The sequence below is a fragment of the Aulonocara stuartgranti genome (genome assembly GCF_965226115.1).
Source record: "Aulonocara stuartgranti genome assembly, chromosome: 11".
NCBI lineage: Eukaryota > Metazoa > Chordata > Actinopteri > Cichliformes > Cichlidae > Aulonocara > Aulonocara stuartgranti.
The window spans coordinates 1,875,792-1,890,780 of NC_138947.1; the positions used below are offsets into that span (position 1 = coordinate 1,875,792).

Consider the following 14,989-nt stretch of genomic DNA (forward strand, 5'->3'; position numbering starts at 1 on the left):
CCTGAGCACAGGTAACCGAAAGTATTTTGTCAAATAGTTTTGATCATTTAATGTGTCATCTTTGTAAAAACAGCTGAGAAATCTCATGAGTGGAATCTCACAAACACGTCACAGTGGAAACGCATAAAAGTTATGTTTGGCAGGTCCAATCAGCATCTTGTCTCACGTGTAGCATTCACAGTCATTTGGCCAATTTATGCACACAAACAACGTCGCTGACGTCACTGCAACTTCCACACTTTGCAAAACGTCCAGGGGCGGACCGGACGCTTTGGCGGGCTGGATCTGGACCCCGAGCCGCTTGTTTGTCTCTCCTGTCCCAACAGAAACACCGCCAGAGATCTGCTTTTACTCTAAACGTAAGAATGACTTATTCAGGCCCTCGGAGACACACCCGGCTGGTGTGGTCCAGTTCCCTGTGACGGACCTGTGACGCGTCTCCACTGATTAACAATTATAAGAATTTGAGAACAAACCTGAACAGGCTGTTCCAGAAAGCTCATCTTACGCTGCTGTTAGTTGTCAGTTTGGACTGGTCACGTCCCTCTGTGTGTGTGTGTGTGCGCGCGTGTGGGTGGGGCTGATAAGAGCTCAGCGCTGACAAACAAAGAGGTTACACAAAGTTTAGAGGGTCTGAAAGCAGCGGAGGCTCACACGTCCGTGTGTGTGTTCAGTGGGTGTGTATTCGCGCGTGTATCACTGTGTGTGTGGTGAGTGGGAGGACTTTGTGTGACTCTCAGCAGGAAACGTGTAAATCCTCCGGCACTCTCCGCTCGGTGCTCCTCGGTTTCGGTGGTTTTTCAGTTATTAGTTGTTCTTGTTGTTTTTTACTCGTTTTTTGGGACCGAACTTCTGAGATGGAGACTCAGGTAAGATAATCGAACTCCCCGGCTGGTCGATCAGAGCGATCGGCTGAGACGGGCTCGGCGGGCGGAGCGCAGGACTGCTGGGTGTGATCGGGCGCCCAGAGCTGCGCGATGAAGCTGCTGGAGAGAGAAATGATCAAGTTTATGAGGATGTGTGAGACAGAGATGAAGGAAACGGGTCGAATCAAACGGGAACACTGATTTACTTCCAGGTGCGAGAGGTGCAGATTCTCTCCTCTGTCCAGTGTTTGCGTCTCCGTAGAGTTTATTTCTCTGAAAGTAATACAGTAAAAGTAATATTTATGAGAATAGCCCAGGTTAGAACTATAATACCTTAAAGGCTAATTAATGTTCCATCAGTGTGACTGATTATTTTCTATAAATAAGCTTAAAGGCGCTTTAATGAAAGCAGCGCAGTGAAACGTGAAATAATGAGGCCGGCGACCTGAAAATGAAAGCAGCTGCTGCATGCAGATAAAGGACAGCAGTTACTGGAAGCCGAAGCTCTGAAATTCTAGTCAAACTTTTCTTTCCTGGCTCAATTTGAATAAAATAAATGTGGGTTGATGGTATCAGCAAACCTTCCCCATTTGGTTTAGTTTTAAACAGACTGTACATAAAAGATGGCATTGGGCTTTTGGCTCTTCCTGTTGAGTACATGATGTTTGCCTTTGGGGTTCTGGGGACAGACCTGACCATAGAGCGCTGAGTTATCAGCTAAATGTAGCGAGCTTGGTTCAGCAGCTGCTTTCATAAACTGTACAGGTGCAAAACATGAGCACAGGTACGTGCTGACTGGCTGCTGAAATTTCATTCATCAGAATGGAGCTCAGACTTCAGTCTGTTGTTACACCTAACCACACAGCAGCCATGTTGTTGGTCAGATAACCACATTAGAGATGCTCCAAAACACGGCCCACAGGTCCAGTGAAGCCGAACAGACGGCTGTGTGGACTCCTGTCAGCCAAAGAAGCCACGCCCCTAACTTAGAGCCTCAACAAGTCAATTCACCCAATAAATAAGTTCTTATTTCTTTTTATTCATCTGTGATGAAGGAGGAAATCAGCTACAGAGACTAAAACTGTTTTGTTTCAGCTCTAAAGTTTAACCTTGACTGACTCTTCTTTGGAGCCAGCAGAGCTTTGGTACTTTTGCTCTGACCTCTGGTGCTGCAGCCGGGCTTTGGCCTGGATTTGACTTTGCTCATCCACGCCCCGTCTGCAGTGGCGTTATGCCCTAAGAGTGGGGCTTTCCCACACTGCGTTGGCGTTATTCGTTTTCAAGCTGATATCATTTGTACAGTTAGTTTTATGTCTACTGTTTTTCTGCACACAGTATACAGCAGTTCCTGCAAAATAAAATGGATGGAAGGAAATCCATTACAAGCTGTAAATCCGCTTGAATAAAGCTGTAGTTGGTGCATTTGGCCTCTGGGAGGCAGTGTTGCATTCAGCTTCTACTTTGGACCAAACGCTGATGCAGATTTGAGCTCAGGTTAAACTGACTGAGAATGCAAAAATACAGGTGGAGCCGACAGCAGACCCTTTAAGTGCTCATCTGCTTCAGCTACACCCACCATGCACAAGCAGCTCACATGAACTGGGTGAAGGAGGCTGGACAATCGCATGAAGTGGGTTTTCAGAGGATCTCTGGACTGAGCTGAAGCAGTTTGGACCCTCTGAGTAAAAACACATAAAAGCTGGTTGACACGTTCTGAGTCTCGGCTCGTGTTCAGTCATCTTTTCTCTTTAATTCGCCTGTTAAAGCAGGAGAAATAGTTTTTCTGGTTTGGGATCAGGCAGACTTCTGCAGCCGCCGCCCTCTTTCACAACAGCAGCTGAGCCCTCAGAGGGCCGCTCGGTCTGATCTCATTCAGCTGTTTAACACTTTCTGCTTCGGCCGAGGCAAAGCAAAGCCAAACAGCTCAAACCCAGCCCCGCACACTGCAGGAACCTCATTATGTTTCATTAGAATTTAAAGATTACTGCCCTTATTTTTGTGATCCTGCCCAATCTTAATCAGTTTCGAGCTCGGAGGAAACTTCTGATGTTAATATTTTTGTGTAGCGAACAAATAAAATCCAGGATGATTTGTCCCAGTGTGAAACTTAATATTGTTACTGAAGAGCGTAAATCAAAAGATTTGGTGCAGAAATCGAAGCTTGTGTCAGTTTATGGGTTTATTTTTGTCCACTAAAGAGTAACGACTGATCTCTCACTCAGGAGTAAATGATTAATGCTTCATAACAACTGCAATATGAACATTGGACATTTCAAATAAAATCGAGCACCTTATCAGTCCAGATTGTGATTGGCTGACAGATCCTCGTCCTGTTAGTGACGGGGTGAGGCGCATATGAGTAACAGCAGAGATCCAGTGTTGACACAATGAGTCTGTACAGAGAGGGTGGAATAAAACCCCGGTGCTTGTGAGGAAACACGCTGTGGCTGGGTCGTCCTGTTTCTTTAAACGTGTGCAGAGACCTCGCTGCCTCTGTTCTTTAGCACTGCTGGATTTATCACACGAAACATCATCCCGCTCAGATTGGAGACGCTGATCTGTGATGCTAGAAATTCTTCAGATTCCAGCTTTGTGTGTCATTTAGCTGCACCCTGTAGTTACCCAGGAAAAGAGATATCTTTCTAATCTCCTGCATGTTTTAGTCCATTTGACAGTACTAGTGTACTTGTAGCTGTAATTTACACACGTTCCTTAAATACATCAGATGCTGCAGTCACAGAGGGTGAGTATCAGGACAGATTCTGGCTGTTAAGCCTCAGTTTTAGGGTTAAAGTCAGAGTTTGGGTCAGTGTGGGGGTTGTGGGCGTAAGAAGTCAGTGGAGGTCGTCACAAAGAGCCCTTCCCCGCACACTGAGTGGAGCAGGCACTGCTAACAGATGCAAACTTAAAACCTAAAGCAGGAAAACCCCTGAGTGCCCAGAAACATACCTGCCATGTTTGATGTGCGCTGGATAAAGGCTTGGTGAAACAGAATGTGTCATGGAGGGAACAGGAAACCAGTTTAACAGACCAGCGACCCAAAGTCCCAATCAACACGTTTAAGGAAACGTCACAGTTATATATGCACAGACAACTGAGGGATGAGATCCAGGTGAAGAGGAAGGACAGGTGAAGGGCGTCAGAGTGGAGCGGTAGAGCAATTGTTCTTTATCTGTTTTATATCTGTAAGCTGTCGCTAACATCGGGGATGAAGCCCACCTGTAAAATTACAGCAGGATGAACTGTGTGTGGAAATGTTCGTATCTGCTGCTGACTTTCTTCTTTGGCTCTCGGAGGAGGCGGACGCACTTTTTCTCCTCTCCCTCATCTTCCCTGCTTATATCCTTGTCTAGTCTCGTGTTTTTTGTATTCCTTTTCCCTGGAACACTCTCTCACAGTCTGTTTCTAAAACATAAAGAGGAATTATGGATTTGATCAACTGGTCCCTAAATGCAACTGACACCCCTTCCTCAACGAGAAGTTTGGGCTCGGGTGAGCCTGAGTGCTGAAGATATCGACCTATTCTGAACCATGGTAACAGGGTTCTGGCTGATCGGAGCTGGCTTGGTCCTGACTTATCGAAGAATTAAGAAAGTGGAACCAGCTGTTCAAACCCCCACAAGGCTGCCCGCTGGGATTGAAGCGATGGGAGAGGCGTGAGTTTCTCAAAATGGGCTCATTGAGTCAGCACGGATAAGATCTTGGAGAAGCTACGGCTGCTGTGAACACTCAGAATAAGATCTCTGACTGCAGACTGGATACATCTCGGAAGGGCTCGCTCGGAATAACATCTCTGGGCACAAATTGGATGACATCTCAGGGAGGCACACTGCCGTGAGTTCTCAGAATCGGCTCCTTGAGCACAAGAAATGACAACATCACAGAACGCAAGTATGGTGAAGCTCGCGGCTCTCCAACGGGAGATTGAGAGACCGGTGTTGGACTGTAGAACTGCTTTGAAATTCATATGAGCTGTTCGCACTAAAGTAAAAAATACCATCACTTCATGCGGAGACCCCTTTGGCACCAGCTGCAAGGCCGGAGCCGAACAACAACTCCCTGATGACGACTGTGTTTAGTCTGTTCCTTCCCATCCCATGCTGGCCACCTGGGTTGGCTGGAAGACTGTTTACTTAGCCTGGCAGGACGAAGGACACTGTCTCAGCTGAACTCTGGACACGCACACACATACATATACTGATAAGCACTCACCGACGCATCACCCTCCCTACCCCGGATCCAACGCCACCTCCAACGCTTACCTCCCCTCTGATGTGGACATCGGGTCAGCTGGAGGCGCAGTCGAAGATTGTAGCGGTCCCAGATCAGATGTACACACTGGAACACTTTCCCATGTTGCTGTCTGTGTTTATTGTGCTGTGGTGTGTTGATATCTGTGCATTCCTGTATTATCCTTCTGTGTTACACATTTCAATGTTTTTTCCTGCTACCTGGCCTGACCTGTCTCCCCAATGTGATGTTTCTGTATTATATGTACGGTCGGCAAGGTCTGTCATCTCGGTTGTGGGCAAAAGACCTGCAACTGACAAATAAAGGCTATCTCATCAATAAGTAAAGTTCAAATCATCAGGATCACAAACACTGGACCAACACAGAGCAGACAGACATGAGGCTTCTTTATTATTACAAAGATGGTTTCATGCAGTTTGGTTGTTGTTACATTCAATAAAGTGTAAAAGTGTTCATGTTTGACATGAGATGGTCAAACACACGTTTATCATCGGTATTCGTCTTCACTCAATTTTCTCTCAGGAACAGATTTCAAGATGTTGTCTTGATATCCTGACATTTTTCACGATGATTAAAATCAGCGATCAGCAGCTCTCACTGATTTTTACGTTTGGGAACAAAGTTTCCAGGAATATGAAACAATGTGACTCTGGTTCAGACGTAATCTTTGCCTTTTTATTAAGAAAGAAAGAACGGTTAATTAAAAATTGTTGGTCAAGAGCTTTTGTCAGTCTCTCACTGATTATTGATTCCTGATGATTAATAACAGTATTGCTAACAGCAGCTGTTTTGCTCCTGTTTCAGTACTCAGAGCTGGAGTTGGCCCTCAACACGTTGGTCACCGAGTTTCACAAAGCTGCAGACAACGGACCGACCATGAACACCACCCAGTTCCAGTCCATGATCTCCAGTCAGATGCCGGCAATTGCCAAGGTACTGATGACATCACAGCTCGTCTTCCAATCACAAATCATTTAACTCGGTCTCCAAACAAAGGCTGTTTAACCAAGTAAGCAGACTGCAGGAGAACATGCGTCTGTTCCTCGTTAATTAAGCGTGGGGGCTGGAATAATATGCGTCCTCGGTGACGTCTGACGTGTTCGGGAATGCTCACTGCAGATCAGAGACGTTATGACGGAGACAGTCCTCAGAAAGTCCTGAAGGGAAATCTGCACAGATGGTAGAAGTTGAAGTGTTTTTGTTGTGCTTTGGGTTTAAAACCTTATTTGGAACAAAGTCAGCAAAACTCAGATTTTTCTGTCACTTATTTATCCATCCCAGTCCACGCTGAGGGCTTCAACTGAGAAACAGACTTTGTTTTTATACTCCCAATCAAATCATTCCTAAAATAAAAAAATCCTTCATGTCTACAACCGAACTAGATTTCACACTGATCCTCCAACATGCTTTTATTAGAAATGACCAGCGTTGGTCAAGTTACTTGTAAAAAGTAATCAGTTACTAATTACTTCCCCCCAAAAGTAATCCCATTACTTTACTGATTAGTTATTTTCAAAAGTAATTTCTTAGTTACTTTTTAAAAACATGATTCACAACCTGAAGAGGTGATAAAGCGATAGATCTTTCAGCCCAATTCTACTTTTTCTGCATAATCCATCATACAAAATGTAATCAAATGGAAAAGTCTCTTTTTAAAACTTGTTTTATTAGTTTTAATCTTTTAATTTTATGCATCAAGCAAACATTTAATTATATGCAACATTCTCTGAGTTGAATAAATTAGTTTAAGATTTAAACCTATTTTCTGCACATTCCAGCACATAAAATAAAATATTTTGTGTGTTTACACTCAGTCCTTCAAACAGATGCAAGTAAAACACAGCAGAAAATAAATAAAGTCAAAGACTCAGCGGTCCTGTTGCTCTATTTTCACCTGTAAAGCAGGAGTGGGGTAGGCGGAGGTTTACCCTGGTGCAGGTGTGCCGCGGTCAGTGGAAGAATCCGCGAGTTTCTCTGCGAGTTTCCCATTACGTCGTAGCTACTCGGTGCTTGTTGGAAGTTTAGGGGTTTTTTTCGCTGTAAAAAGAAGTTTTCTTCCCACGCACAGCGGACACTAATGTTTTTGTCACTTTTTATGGAATCAAACTCAAAGTAAGGTCAGTACTTCCACGCTTTAAACGCTGCACACTCATACTCTCTCTGCACTCGATATGTGATCCATTGTTGATCTGCACACAGCTGTTGTCACGAACGTCGCACTCGCTTACGTCACTGTCGTGAGACATTCTCGCAAAAAAAAAAAAAAAAAAAAAAAAAAAAAAAAATCACGGTTTTAGTAACGCAGTGTTCCGACGGGAAAGTAACGGTAATCTAATTACCGTTTTTGCAATAGTAATCCATTACTTTACTCGTTACTTGAAAAAAGTAATCGGATTACAGTAACGCGTTACTGCCCATCTCTGGAAATGACAAAGCAACTGATTCCTTTAGCTTAAAGTTTGATGATATTTCTGAAAGTTGTCGTAAAGAATTCTGCTTTTTGTTGCATCACCTGGAAACCAACTGTAAATGCAGTCATCTGCACAGCAGAGGGCGCCGCAGAGGTGATTTAATTATGGGCTTCTCTTCAGCGAACTGCCATCAGTCAGCAGAACGTCCCACGTTAGGTAACAATCAGACTAATCGAGTCTTTGTGCACTGACAGCTCAACGTTGTTTTTAAAGTCTTAAAACAAGCTTAAAACACACTTTGCATGAAAAGAAAGGAAAAAGTGATTAGAGTCAGTATTATGTTAAAAATATTGAATTAACATTACAGCTGGGATAGGCTCCAGCCCCCCCACAACCCTGAAAAGGATAATGGGAAGAGGATGGATGCTTAAGCATACAAGAGAAGCAAAAAATATGAAATAAAACTCTTTCATGCTAACAGTAATGAAGCAGGTCACATCCTCCTCTCTGTTATTCTGGACCAGAGTTGGTGGAGTGCTTTGTGCCTGAGATCACGCTCCCCTGAGTTTCCACTAAGTGTTTCCAGCAGTGCTGACTGACTTGCTGTTTCCTGCCTGCAGATGGTGGAGAATGAAGAAGGCCTGGGTAAGGTCCTGGAGCAGATGGGTGTGCAGAGCGGCCAGAACATCTCCTTCGACAACTTCTGGAAGCTGATCAACAACCAGGCCCTTCAGCTGTTCGGCACCATGCACAAAGAGAAAGGCACCAAGTGCACCTGCCTGCTGCAGTGAGCTCTGAAGCCAAAACGCCACCACACCTGAGCCCAGAAACACCACACCTGCCGGGTTTCTCTGTGCAGACCACAGGGGGGCGCTGCAGGGTAACAGTGGGACATGAAGACACAAAAGAAGAGTTTTATTGGTGATATTCAAACTTTGTTTGCATTAAAGACGAGTTATAACCTGCAGTCTGTTTCAAACCCACCGAATATACGGAGGACCAAAGGTGACTTGTTGAAAAACAAACAGGCCAAATGAATAAACACATTTGTAAATGACAACATGTTTTTAGAAATAAATATAATTTAAACTTTCATAAATGAAAACGATTTACAGAGCTAAGACGTTCTTGACCAAATACATCGCAAAATATATGTAACACTGAAAAGTAACAAATGAATAATAATATGTCCACAAAATACTCAAATAGTAAATTTATTTATCAATAATAATACTAAAATAACACAACATGAAATAGGGAAAATGGATAAAAGGAGAATTATAGTCACTGTTCTGCCTGTATGGAAGTTGAAGTCTGACTCAAACTGATCTCGAATCATAAAATACTGAAATAATATTTTCAAGGTTCTCTAAAGTTAATACATGAATTTAAAATGATGAACACAGACCATGAAAAAGTATTTAAAAGGAATTAAATTGTGTATTTTCTCGTTTGTATTTCAAAGTGTTTTATATGAGTCGTTTTTATCAGCTGTATTACTTTATTTTCATGAAGTCAGCTTTGGTCCTCCGTAGCTGAAGTCGAGCAGAGGGAAAGGTCACCGACATGACTGCACTCTAACAAAAACATGGAACAAGGATGTTTTTAGCTAATCAATGTCTTTTTTAATGTAATCCTGGAGTTAACACAATCTTATAAATTACTTCTCATTTAGACTTCATCTCTTAGCTGAAACTGTGATGTTTTGTTTTTAACATCATTTATATTCACTCTGAATATTACTAACATGTTTTTATTGACTGTAAACCATCTGATCATCTCAATGTTAATAAACCTGTGACTGCTTTTAGTATAACAAACCTACTGCGGTGTGCCGACTGAATTATTATTTTTATAAGAATAATTATTTGTGAGAAAATCAACGTTGGTGTGTATCGGCTCACTGAGTGGACAGGAAGGATGGGCCTACATCCTCAGTGGTGGAGGGGTTGGAGTTTGCTGAGCCCTCACACTTTTATAGGTGGACACGTCCTCTGTGGACACAGCGAGCCGAGGATGACTTATTGCAAAAAAATTGGCTAAATGAACAAAAATGGTGAAAGATGCTTTTATTCATTTATATACATATTTATTTGTAGTCCACATGCATTGACCAATCACGTCTTTGGTTGCATGTAGTTACAGTCCTGTTCTTCTTTTTGTTCACATGTAAACAAAACTGTAAACACACTGATACCCACTGCTATGGCGGCCAAGTCACAAATAGGCTGTAAAAAAAAAAAAGGATGGACGTTGGCGCATCTGAACGTGAAGCTTTGAATCTGCATTCTTTCTACAGGCCAGCAGGGGGCAGCTGGTCTGGTTGGAAGAAATCTGACTGTATAGAAGTGCAGTCTCTAATTTCAGGTCTTACTGAATACAACAAACAAACAATCTGTACATTTCCACACAGTATATTAGAGTCTGTAAACAAGCCACAGTTACCAGGATGCACACTACATCGTCTTTATTCTTGTAGTGCAATGTGAAGGTTTGGCCAGCAATCAGTAACTAATTACTGATTACTTCCCCCCAAAAGTAATCCTGTTACTTTACTGATACTTATTTTCAAAAGTAATTAGTTTTTTAGTTACAACCTGAAGAGGTGATAAAGCGATAGATCTTTCAGCCCAATTCTACTTTTTCTGCATAATCCATCATACAAAATGTAATCAAATGGTTTTTAAAACTAGTTTTATTTATTTATTACTCATCTAACTTTATGCATCAAGCAAACATTAAATTATATACAACATTCTCTGACTGGAAGAAATTTGTTTAACATTTAAACCTATTTTCTGCACATAAAATAAAAAATTTTTTTGTGTTTACACTCAGTCTTTCAAATAGACTCAGCGGTCCTGTTGATCTATTTTCACCTGTTTAGCAGGAGTGGGGCAGGCGGAGGTTTGCCCTGGTGCAGGCGAGTTGCAGCAGTCATGTCAGTGGAAGAATCTGCGAGTTTCTCTGTGAGTTTCCCATTACATCGTAGCTACTCGGTGCTTGCTCGGACGTTTGGGGGTTTTTTTCACTGTAAAACGAAGTTTTCTTCCCACGCACAGCGGACACTAATGTTTTTGTCACTTTTTATGGAATCAAACTCAAAGTAAGGTCAGTACTTCCACGCTTTAAACGCTGCACGCTCATACTCTCTCTGCACTCGATATGTGATCCATTGTTGATCTGCACACAGCTGTTGTCACGAACGTCGCACTTGCTTGCGTCACTGTCATGAGACATTCTCACAAAAAAAAAAAAGAAAAAGAAAAATTTATTCATTTCATTCTCATGAAAGCCCCTCCCACGGTAAAAGAGAAAATAACAAACAATACAATTATTCAAAACACATGATCATTATGAAAAGGAAAAATAAAGACTGTTATTTTATAAAAACAGTCTTAATCCGGGTCCAAACCCAGCCAAGAGTCAGAGCCAGACTCCAGATCTCAGAGTCTCAATCACAATTGTTGTAACGCGAGATTCTCAGGTCTGAGAAATAAGAAAGACATATTTGCTCACCTTCGAAGAACCTCCAGAGTGGAAGCCAGATAATGGATGTTAAAATTGTAGTAGCTCCCGAACACGATGCAAAGTGCAGAAATGAATGAGGATATGTTTGTGCTGACGAGGTTCCGATCAAGACTCAGCATGTATCATCTTAAGGAATAGCAGGACTGACCTGAGAACAAATTATTTAACAGGTTATATTAATAAGCACTGCAGTACATGAGATTCTATAAACAGTGCAATTAAAAAGAGAGAGAGAGAGAGCTATGAAACAGACTTACCAAAGACAATAATCGTGGGTGTCAGAGACACTTGCTCCAGTTGCACCTCATCTGCCAGACATGCATCTTCTACATGGAAAAGCATGAACTCCTTCTCTTCAAAGTAGCTGAGCAGAAGCAGGACCACCTCTTTCACATCATCTGAGCAGCCACTCTGCCGTCCCCGTATCCTCTGAAGCCTTGCATCAGTCTGAAGGAACGTCTTGCTTTTGCTGACACCAACTGTGGTCATGTAGTCCAGAAGACCTTTTCCCCTTCAAATCCAAGTAATCTGTATTATAGAGGCAGGAATTAGCAGCTGTCCTTGCAGTTTAAGGTAAAAGAGACACATATTTCTGAGATAAGACCGACTATCATTCTCTGGCGTATCAGTGGCTGAATTAGTAGATGACATGGTTTTATGTGAGTTTTCTTAATAATCTGTACTGTCATTTGGGGGCTGAGGGTGAGATTGTACATGTCATCAATACCATCTGGGGAACATGCTTTATGCTTCCTACACTTTCTTCTTTTTTGTAAACACATGCAACCATTCTATAACACTGGACTCATTTTTCTACAAAGGTTTGAACTTTGAGAGAGTTTAAACAAGAGAGAAAAGTGTGGAAATGTTCATGTCTGTCTGAGAAAAGTGTGTAGTGAGGGGTTTTACAGCCTTAAAACATCTATAATAACTGTAAAAAATAAAACTGGCTACTTCGGATTTCAGCTATGGCGGGTTATTTTTAGAACGTAACTCCCGCCATAAATGAAGGACCACTGTACACTAGGGCTGCTCGATTATGGCAAAAATGATAATCACGATTATTTTCACTGAAATTGAGATCTCGATTATTTGACGATATTTATTTAACCCTCACGACCTACTATAGAACCAAGTCCGCCAGAGCTTATATTATTATTATTATTATTTTTTTTTTTTTTTTTTAATATACCTGCTGTAGTGCCATTTGTGGGAGCATTTCAAGTTGCTATACATCAATACAACTGTTATAGCCCATATTGTAATAATATGTATGCATTAAGTCCATAGTAATTACATTAATTGCAAAAAAGTACAATAAACTACAAAAAAATTGAAAATCGTTTTTGGTTTTTTTACATATATTTCTACTTGGAGAAATTTAAGAGGTTTATCCCTCAAAACTTGAAATACAAAAAAAGTTGCAAAAAATAGTTTACAACAGCAGGAAATTTATTTTGAGTGTCTTCATAGTTTTATTTTGGAGATACACCAATTTTTATATACTGCAGGAAAAACGAAAAAACAATCCTATGATGCAAATTTGCAAAGAAAACAGCAGGTGCATCAAAATAAACCATTTCCAGCTGTACAATTCGAGTTCTAAGCATCACAGAAACTATTCAGAAAAGTATAGAGTCAAACATGACTTATAAAAACACCAGTATAGGCAATTAAGGCCTACAAGTAAAAAACTACATTTCCGCGAAAATGACGTCACTTCCGGTTTCGGGCAGGAAATGGCGCACATGCGATAGTTCGCGACTTCCAGTGTTGCCAACTTTGTCGCTATATTTAGCAAGTTTTCAGACCCGCTAAAAAAAAGACGTGAAAGCCCTTATTGCTTTTACTCTCAACAAGCAGCGGGTGCTGTAACGCAGTCAGTTCTTCTTTTACTCTTATGCCGTTTTGTGGATCACAAGGTTTAAAACTACTTATAAACACACACACACACACACAAAGTAACTCCACCAGAGCGCCTATTTCGGGTCACTTTTGCCGGTCCAAGCCCAGGTAAAGGAGCAGGGTTGGAATTGTGACATTAAAAAAACAATAATTGCTAAAAGAAATTTAATTTGTAGTTCTAAATAAATTCTAAATGCATTTAGGAAGTTTTTTACTCACTTTATGTCTCTTCCACGATGTTATTTCTCTCTCCAACAACATAGGTTACAATTAGATTAGCATGACCTATTATGCAAATTTGGCGATGCCGTCATTTAGCGACTTCTAGCGACTTCTAGGACAACCAATAGCGATTTTCCTTACTGAGGAGTTGGCAACACTGCTGACTCTGTTTCACTGTGGGAAGTGTTATGAACAGCTGATCGGATCACAAAGCGTGTTTCTGGAATATTATGTTTTTGTTCCTGCAAGCGCTTTTTATGCAATTTTTGCAAAGCTTTATGTGGAAGGAAACCGTGACCGAGGACAAGCTGATGGCATCAGATGTAAGTACAACTCCTCCGGTTTCATATGCAAAACAAATTATTGCGCTAGCTTACACGGTTCAGATTCTACAGGGATTTAAAAATTGTTACACAAAACGGAGCGTGCTGCTCTGACCGGCTTTAAAGGGTTAACGATGACAACGTATTGAATAATGACTTTAAAAAAATAATATAAAATAGTGTGCAACACCACTGAAGTTTTTTTTTACCTCTCTTTTCAACCAACGGCAGTCACTCTCCTCTCCAAATAACTTCTGCTTAGCTTTCCGAGCTTCCCTCGGGTCCTCTTAATCAGCGGTCTCCACCCTTTTTTGCACCACGGACCGGTTTATGCCCCACGGACCGGCCTTTAAGGTGTCGCGGATAAATGAGGGAGGGGCCAATAATCGGCTCAGTCATTTTTAATGATGTTGAAAGCCCAGATTGTAATCGTGATTAAAATTCGATTAATTGAGCAGCCCTACTGTACACAGCCTCTTAATGTGACCAATATCTTTTTACAAAAGACGCAGGTGACCATTTTTAGTATTTAAAAAGTTTGCCAGTGCTTTTCAGCTGAACTAGCATGCTAGCGCCAAGTTATCAAGTATTAGTCTAAATATCAACTGGTGCTAGTGATGTTTTGGTCTCGAAAAAAGTAGCCTAGATGTTAAACTTACCGTGCAAACTTTCAGATGAACCACAGATCGCATATTTGTGATTTGTCCTAAAAACGTCCTTGGTAAAAGCTCGACGTTTTCTGTTCTCTCTCCACTCTGCAGACTGTGCACGCTGCTGGTTCGTTAGCTGTAGCCGTGAACTAGCAGCTCTTCTCCCGCTCCTCCCGCCCTCACGTCATTATCCAATCAGAGACGAGCTACAGATGCGCATTCAAAATTAGGCGCACTCAGTGTTATGGCAAATGCAGATGGACCCAGGGAGCAGAACGCACGGAGGCAGAGTTGCGGTGAAGACAGTTTATTTACAGTGATGGGGAGGTTTGACAAGGACAAAGTATGTACAATAGCGTATGAATGGGGACGCGGAGCCAGGACGTGCAGGTGATGGAAACACACACAGGTACACAGGTGCACTCGATCTAAAAAAAAAATGATAACCGATAACTGAGAAAAGCTTAAAGTAGACTTTACAGAGAGCTTACTTGGTACTGTTTATTGCCAAAACCTCCAGACGAGGCGAAATCCTGGGGAGGAAACAAAACTTCTTACAGTCACCAGAAATAATCCAACGGCTCCAGCAGGCAGGGGCAGAATTACAGACTCTCCAAAAACGTCAATACTCGGACACTAGTCTTCTGTCAGGTAGCTCCTAAAGAACACTTCTGAAGAATGCAGCTGATGAGTAACAGGTGTGCCAGGTTCAGTGACTCACTGCCCCGCCTACCTATACAAAAAGGGAGGCACCAAAAACACATACAGACAAAAACACCATATAAGCAGAACCCAGCTCCTAGAATAGAATAGCCTTTATTGTCATTGTA

At 41.9% G+C, this 14,989-nt stretch overlaps 1 protein-coding gene and 1 long non-coding RNA gene across 5 annotated transcripts; one reads left to right on the forward strand and one right to left on the reverse strand.

The window, feature by feature from the left end:
- The first annotated feature begins 583 nt into the window (after nt 1–583).
- LOC309716668 (uncharacterized protein) lies at nt 584–9,352 on the forward strand. Of its 2 annotated transcripts, none has more exons than XM_082550610.1 (3): nt 584–869; nt 5,922–6,050; nt 8,149–9,352. In XM_082550610.1, exons 1-3 carry the CDS (start codon nt 858–860, stop codon nt 8,317–8,319), a joined length of 312 nt encoding a protein of 103 aa, XP_082406736.1. In that variant the 5' UTR covers nt 584–857; the 3' UTR covers nt 8,320–9,352. The 2 variants fall into 2 exon arrangements, 1 of the variants encoding a protein (XP_082406736.1); XR_014279493.1 differs by lacking the exon at nt 8,149–9,352 and adding an exon at nt 7,653–8,127 and having other exon boundaries at nt 585–869.
- LOC309716669 lies at nt 9,010–14,791 on the reverse strand. 3 transcript variants are annotated; one of them, XR_014279494.1, is made up of 4 exons: nt 14,718–14,791; nt 14,169–14,587; nt 11,317–11,587; nt 9,010–11,207 (listed from the first exon to the last, which is right to left on the reverse strand). It is a non-coding gene; the product is annotated as an uncharacterized lncRNA (long non-coding RNA). The 3 variants fall into 3 exon arrangements; XR_014279495.1 differs by lacking the exon at nt 14,718–14,791 and having other exon boundaries at nt 9,010–9,522; nt 10,408–11,207; nt 14,169–14,308; XR_014279496.1 differs by lacking the exon at nt 14,718–14,791 and having other exon boundaries at nt 9,010–10,769; nt 11,048–11,207; nt 14,169–14,303.
- Nucleotides 14,792–14,989: the final 198 nt, after the last annotated feature.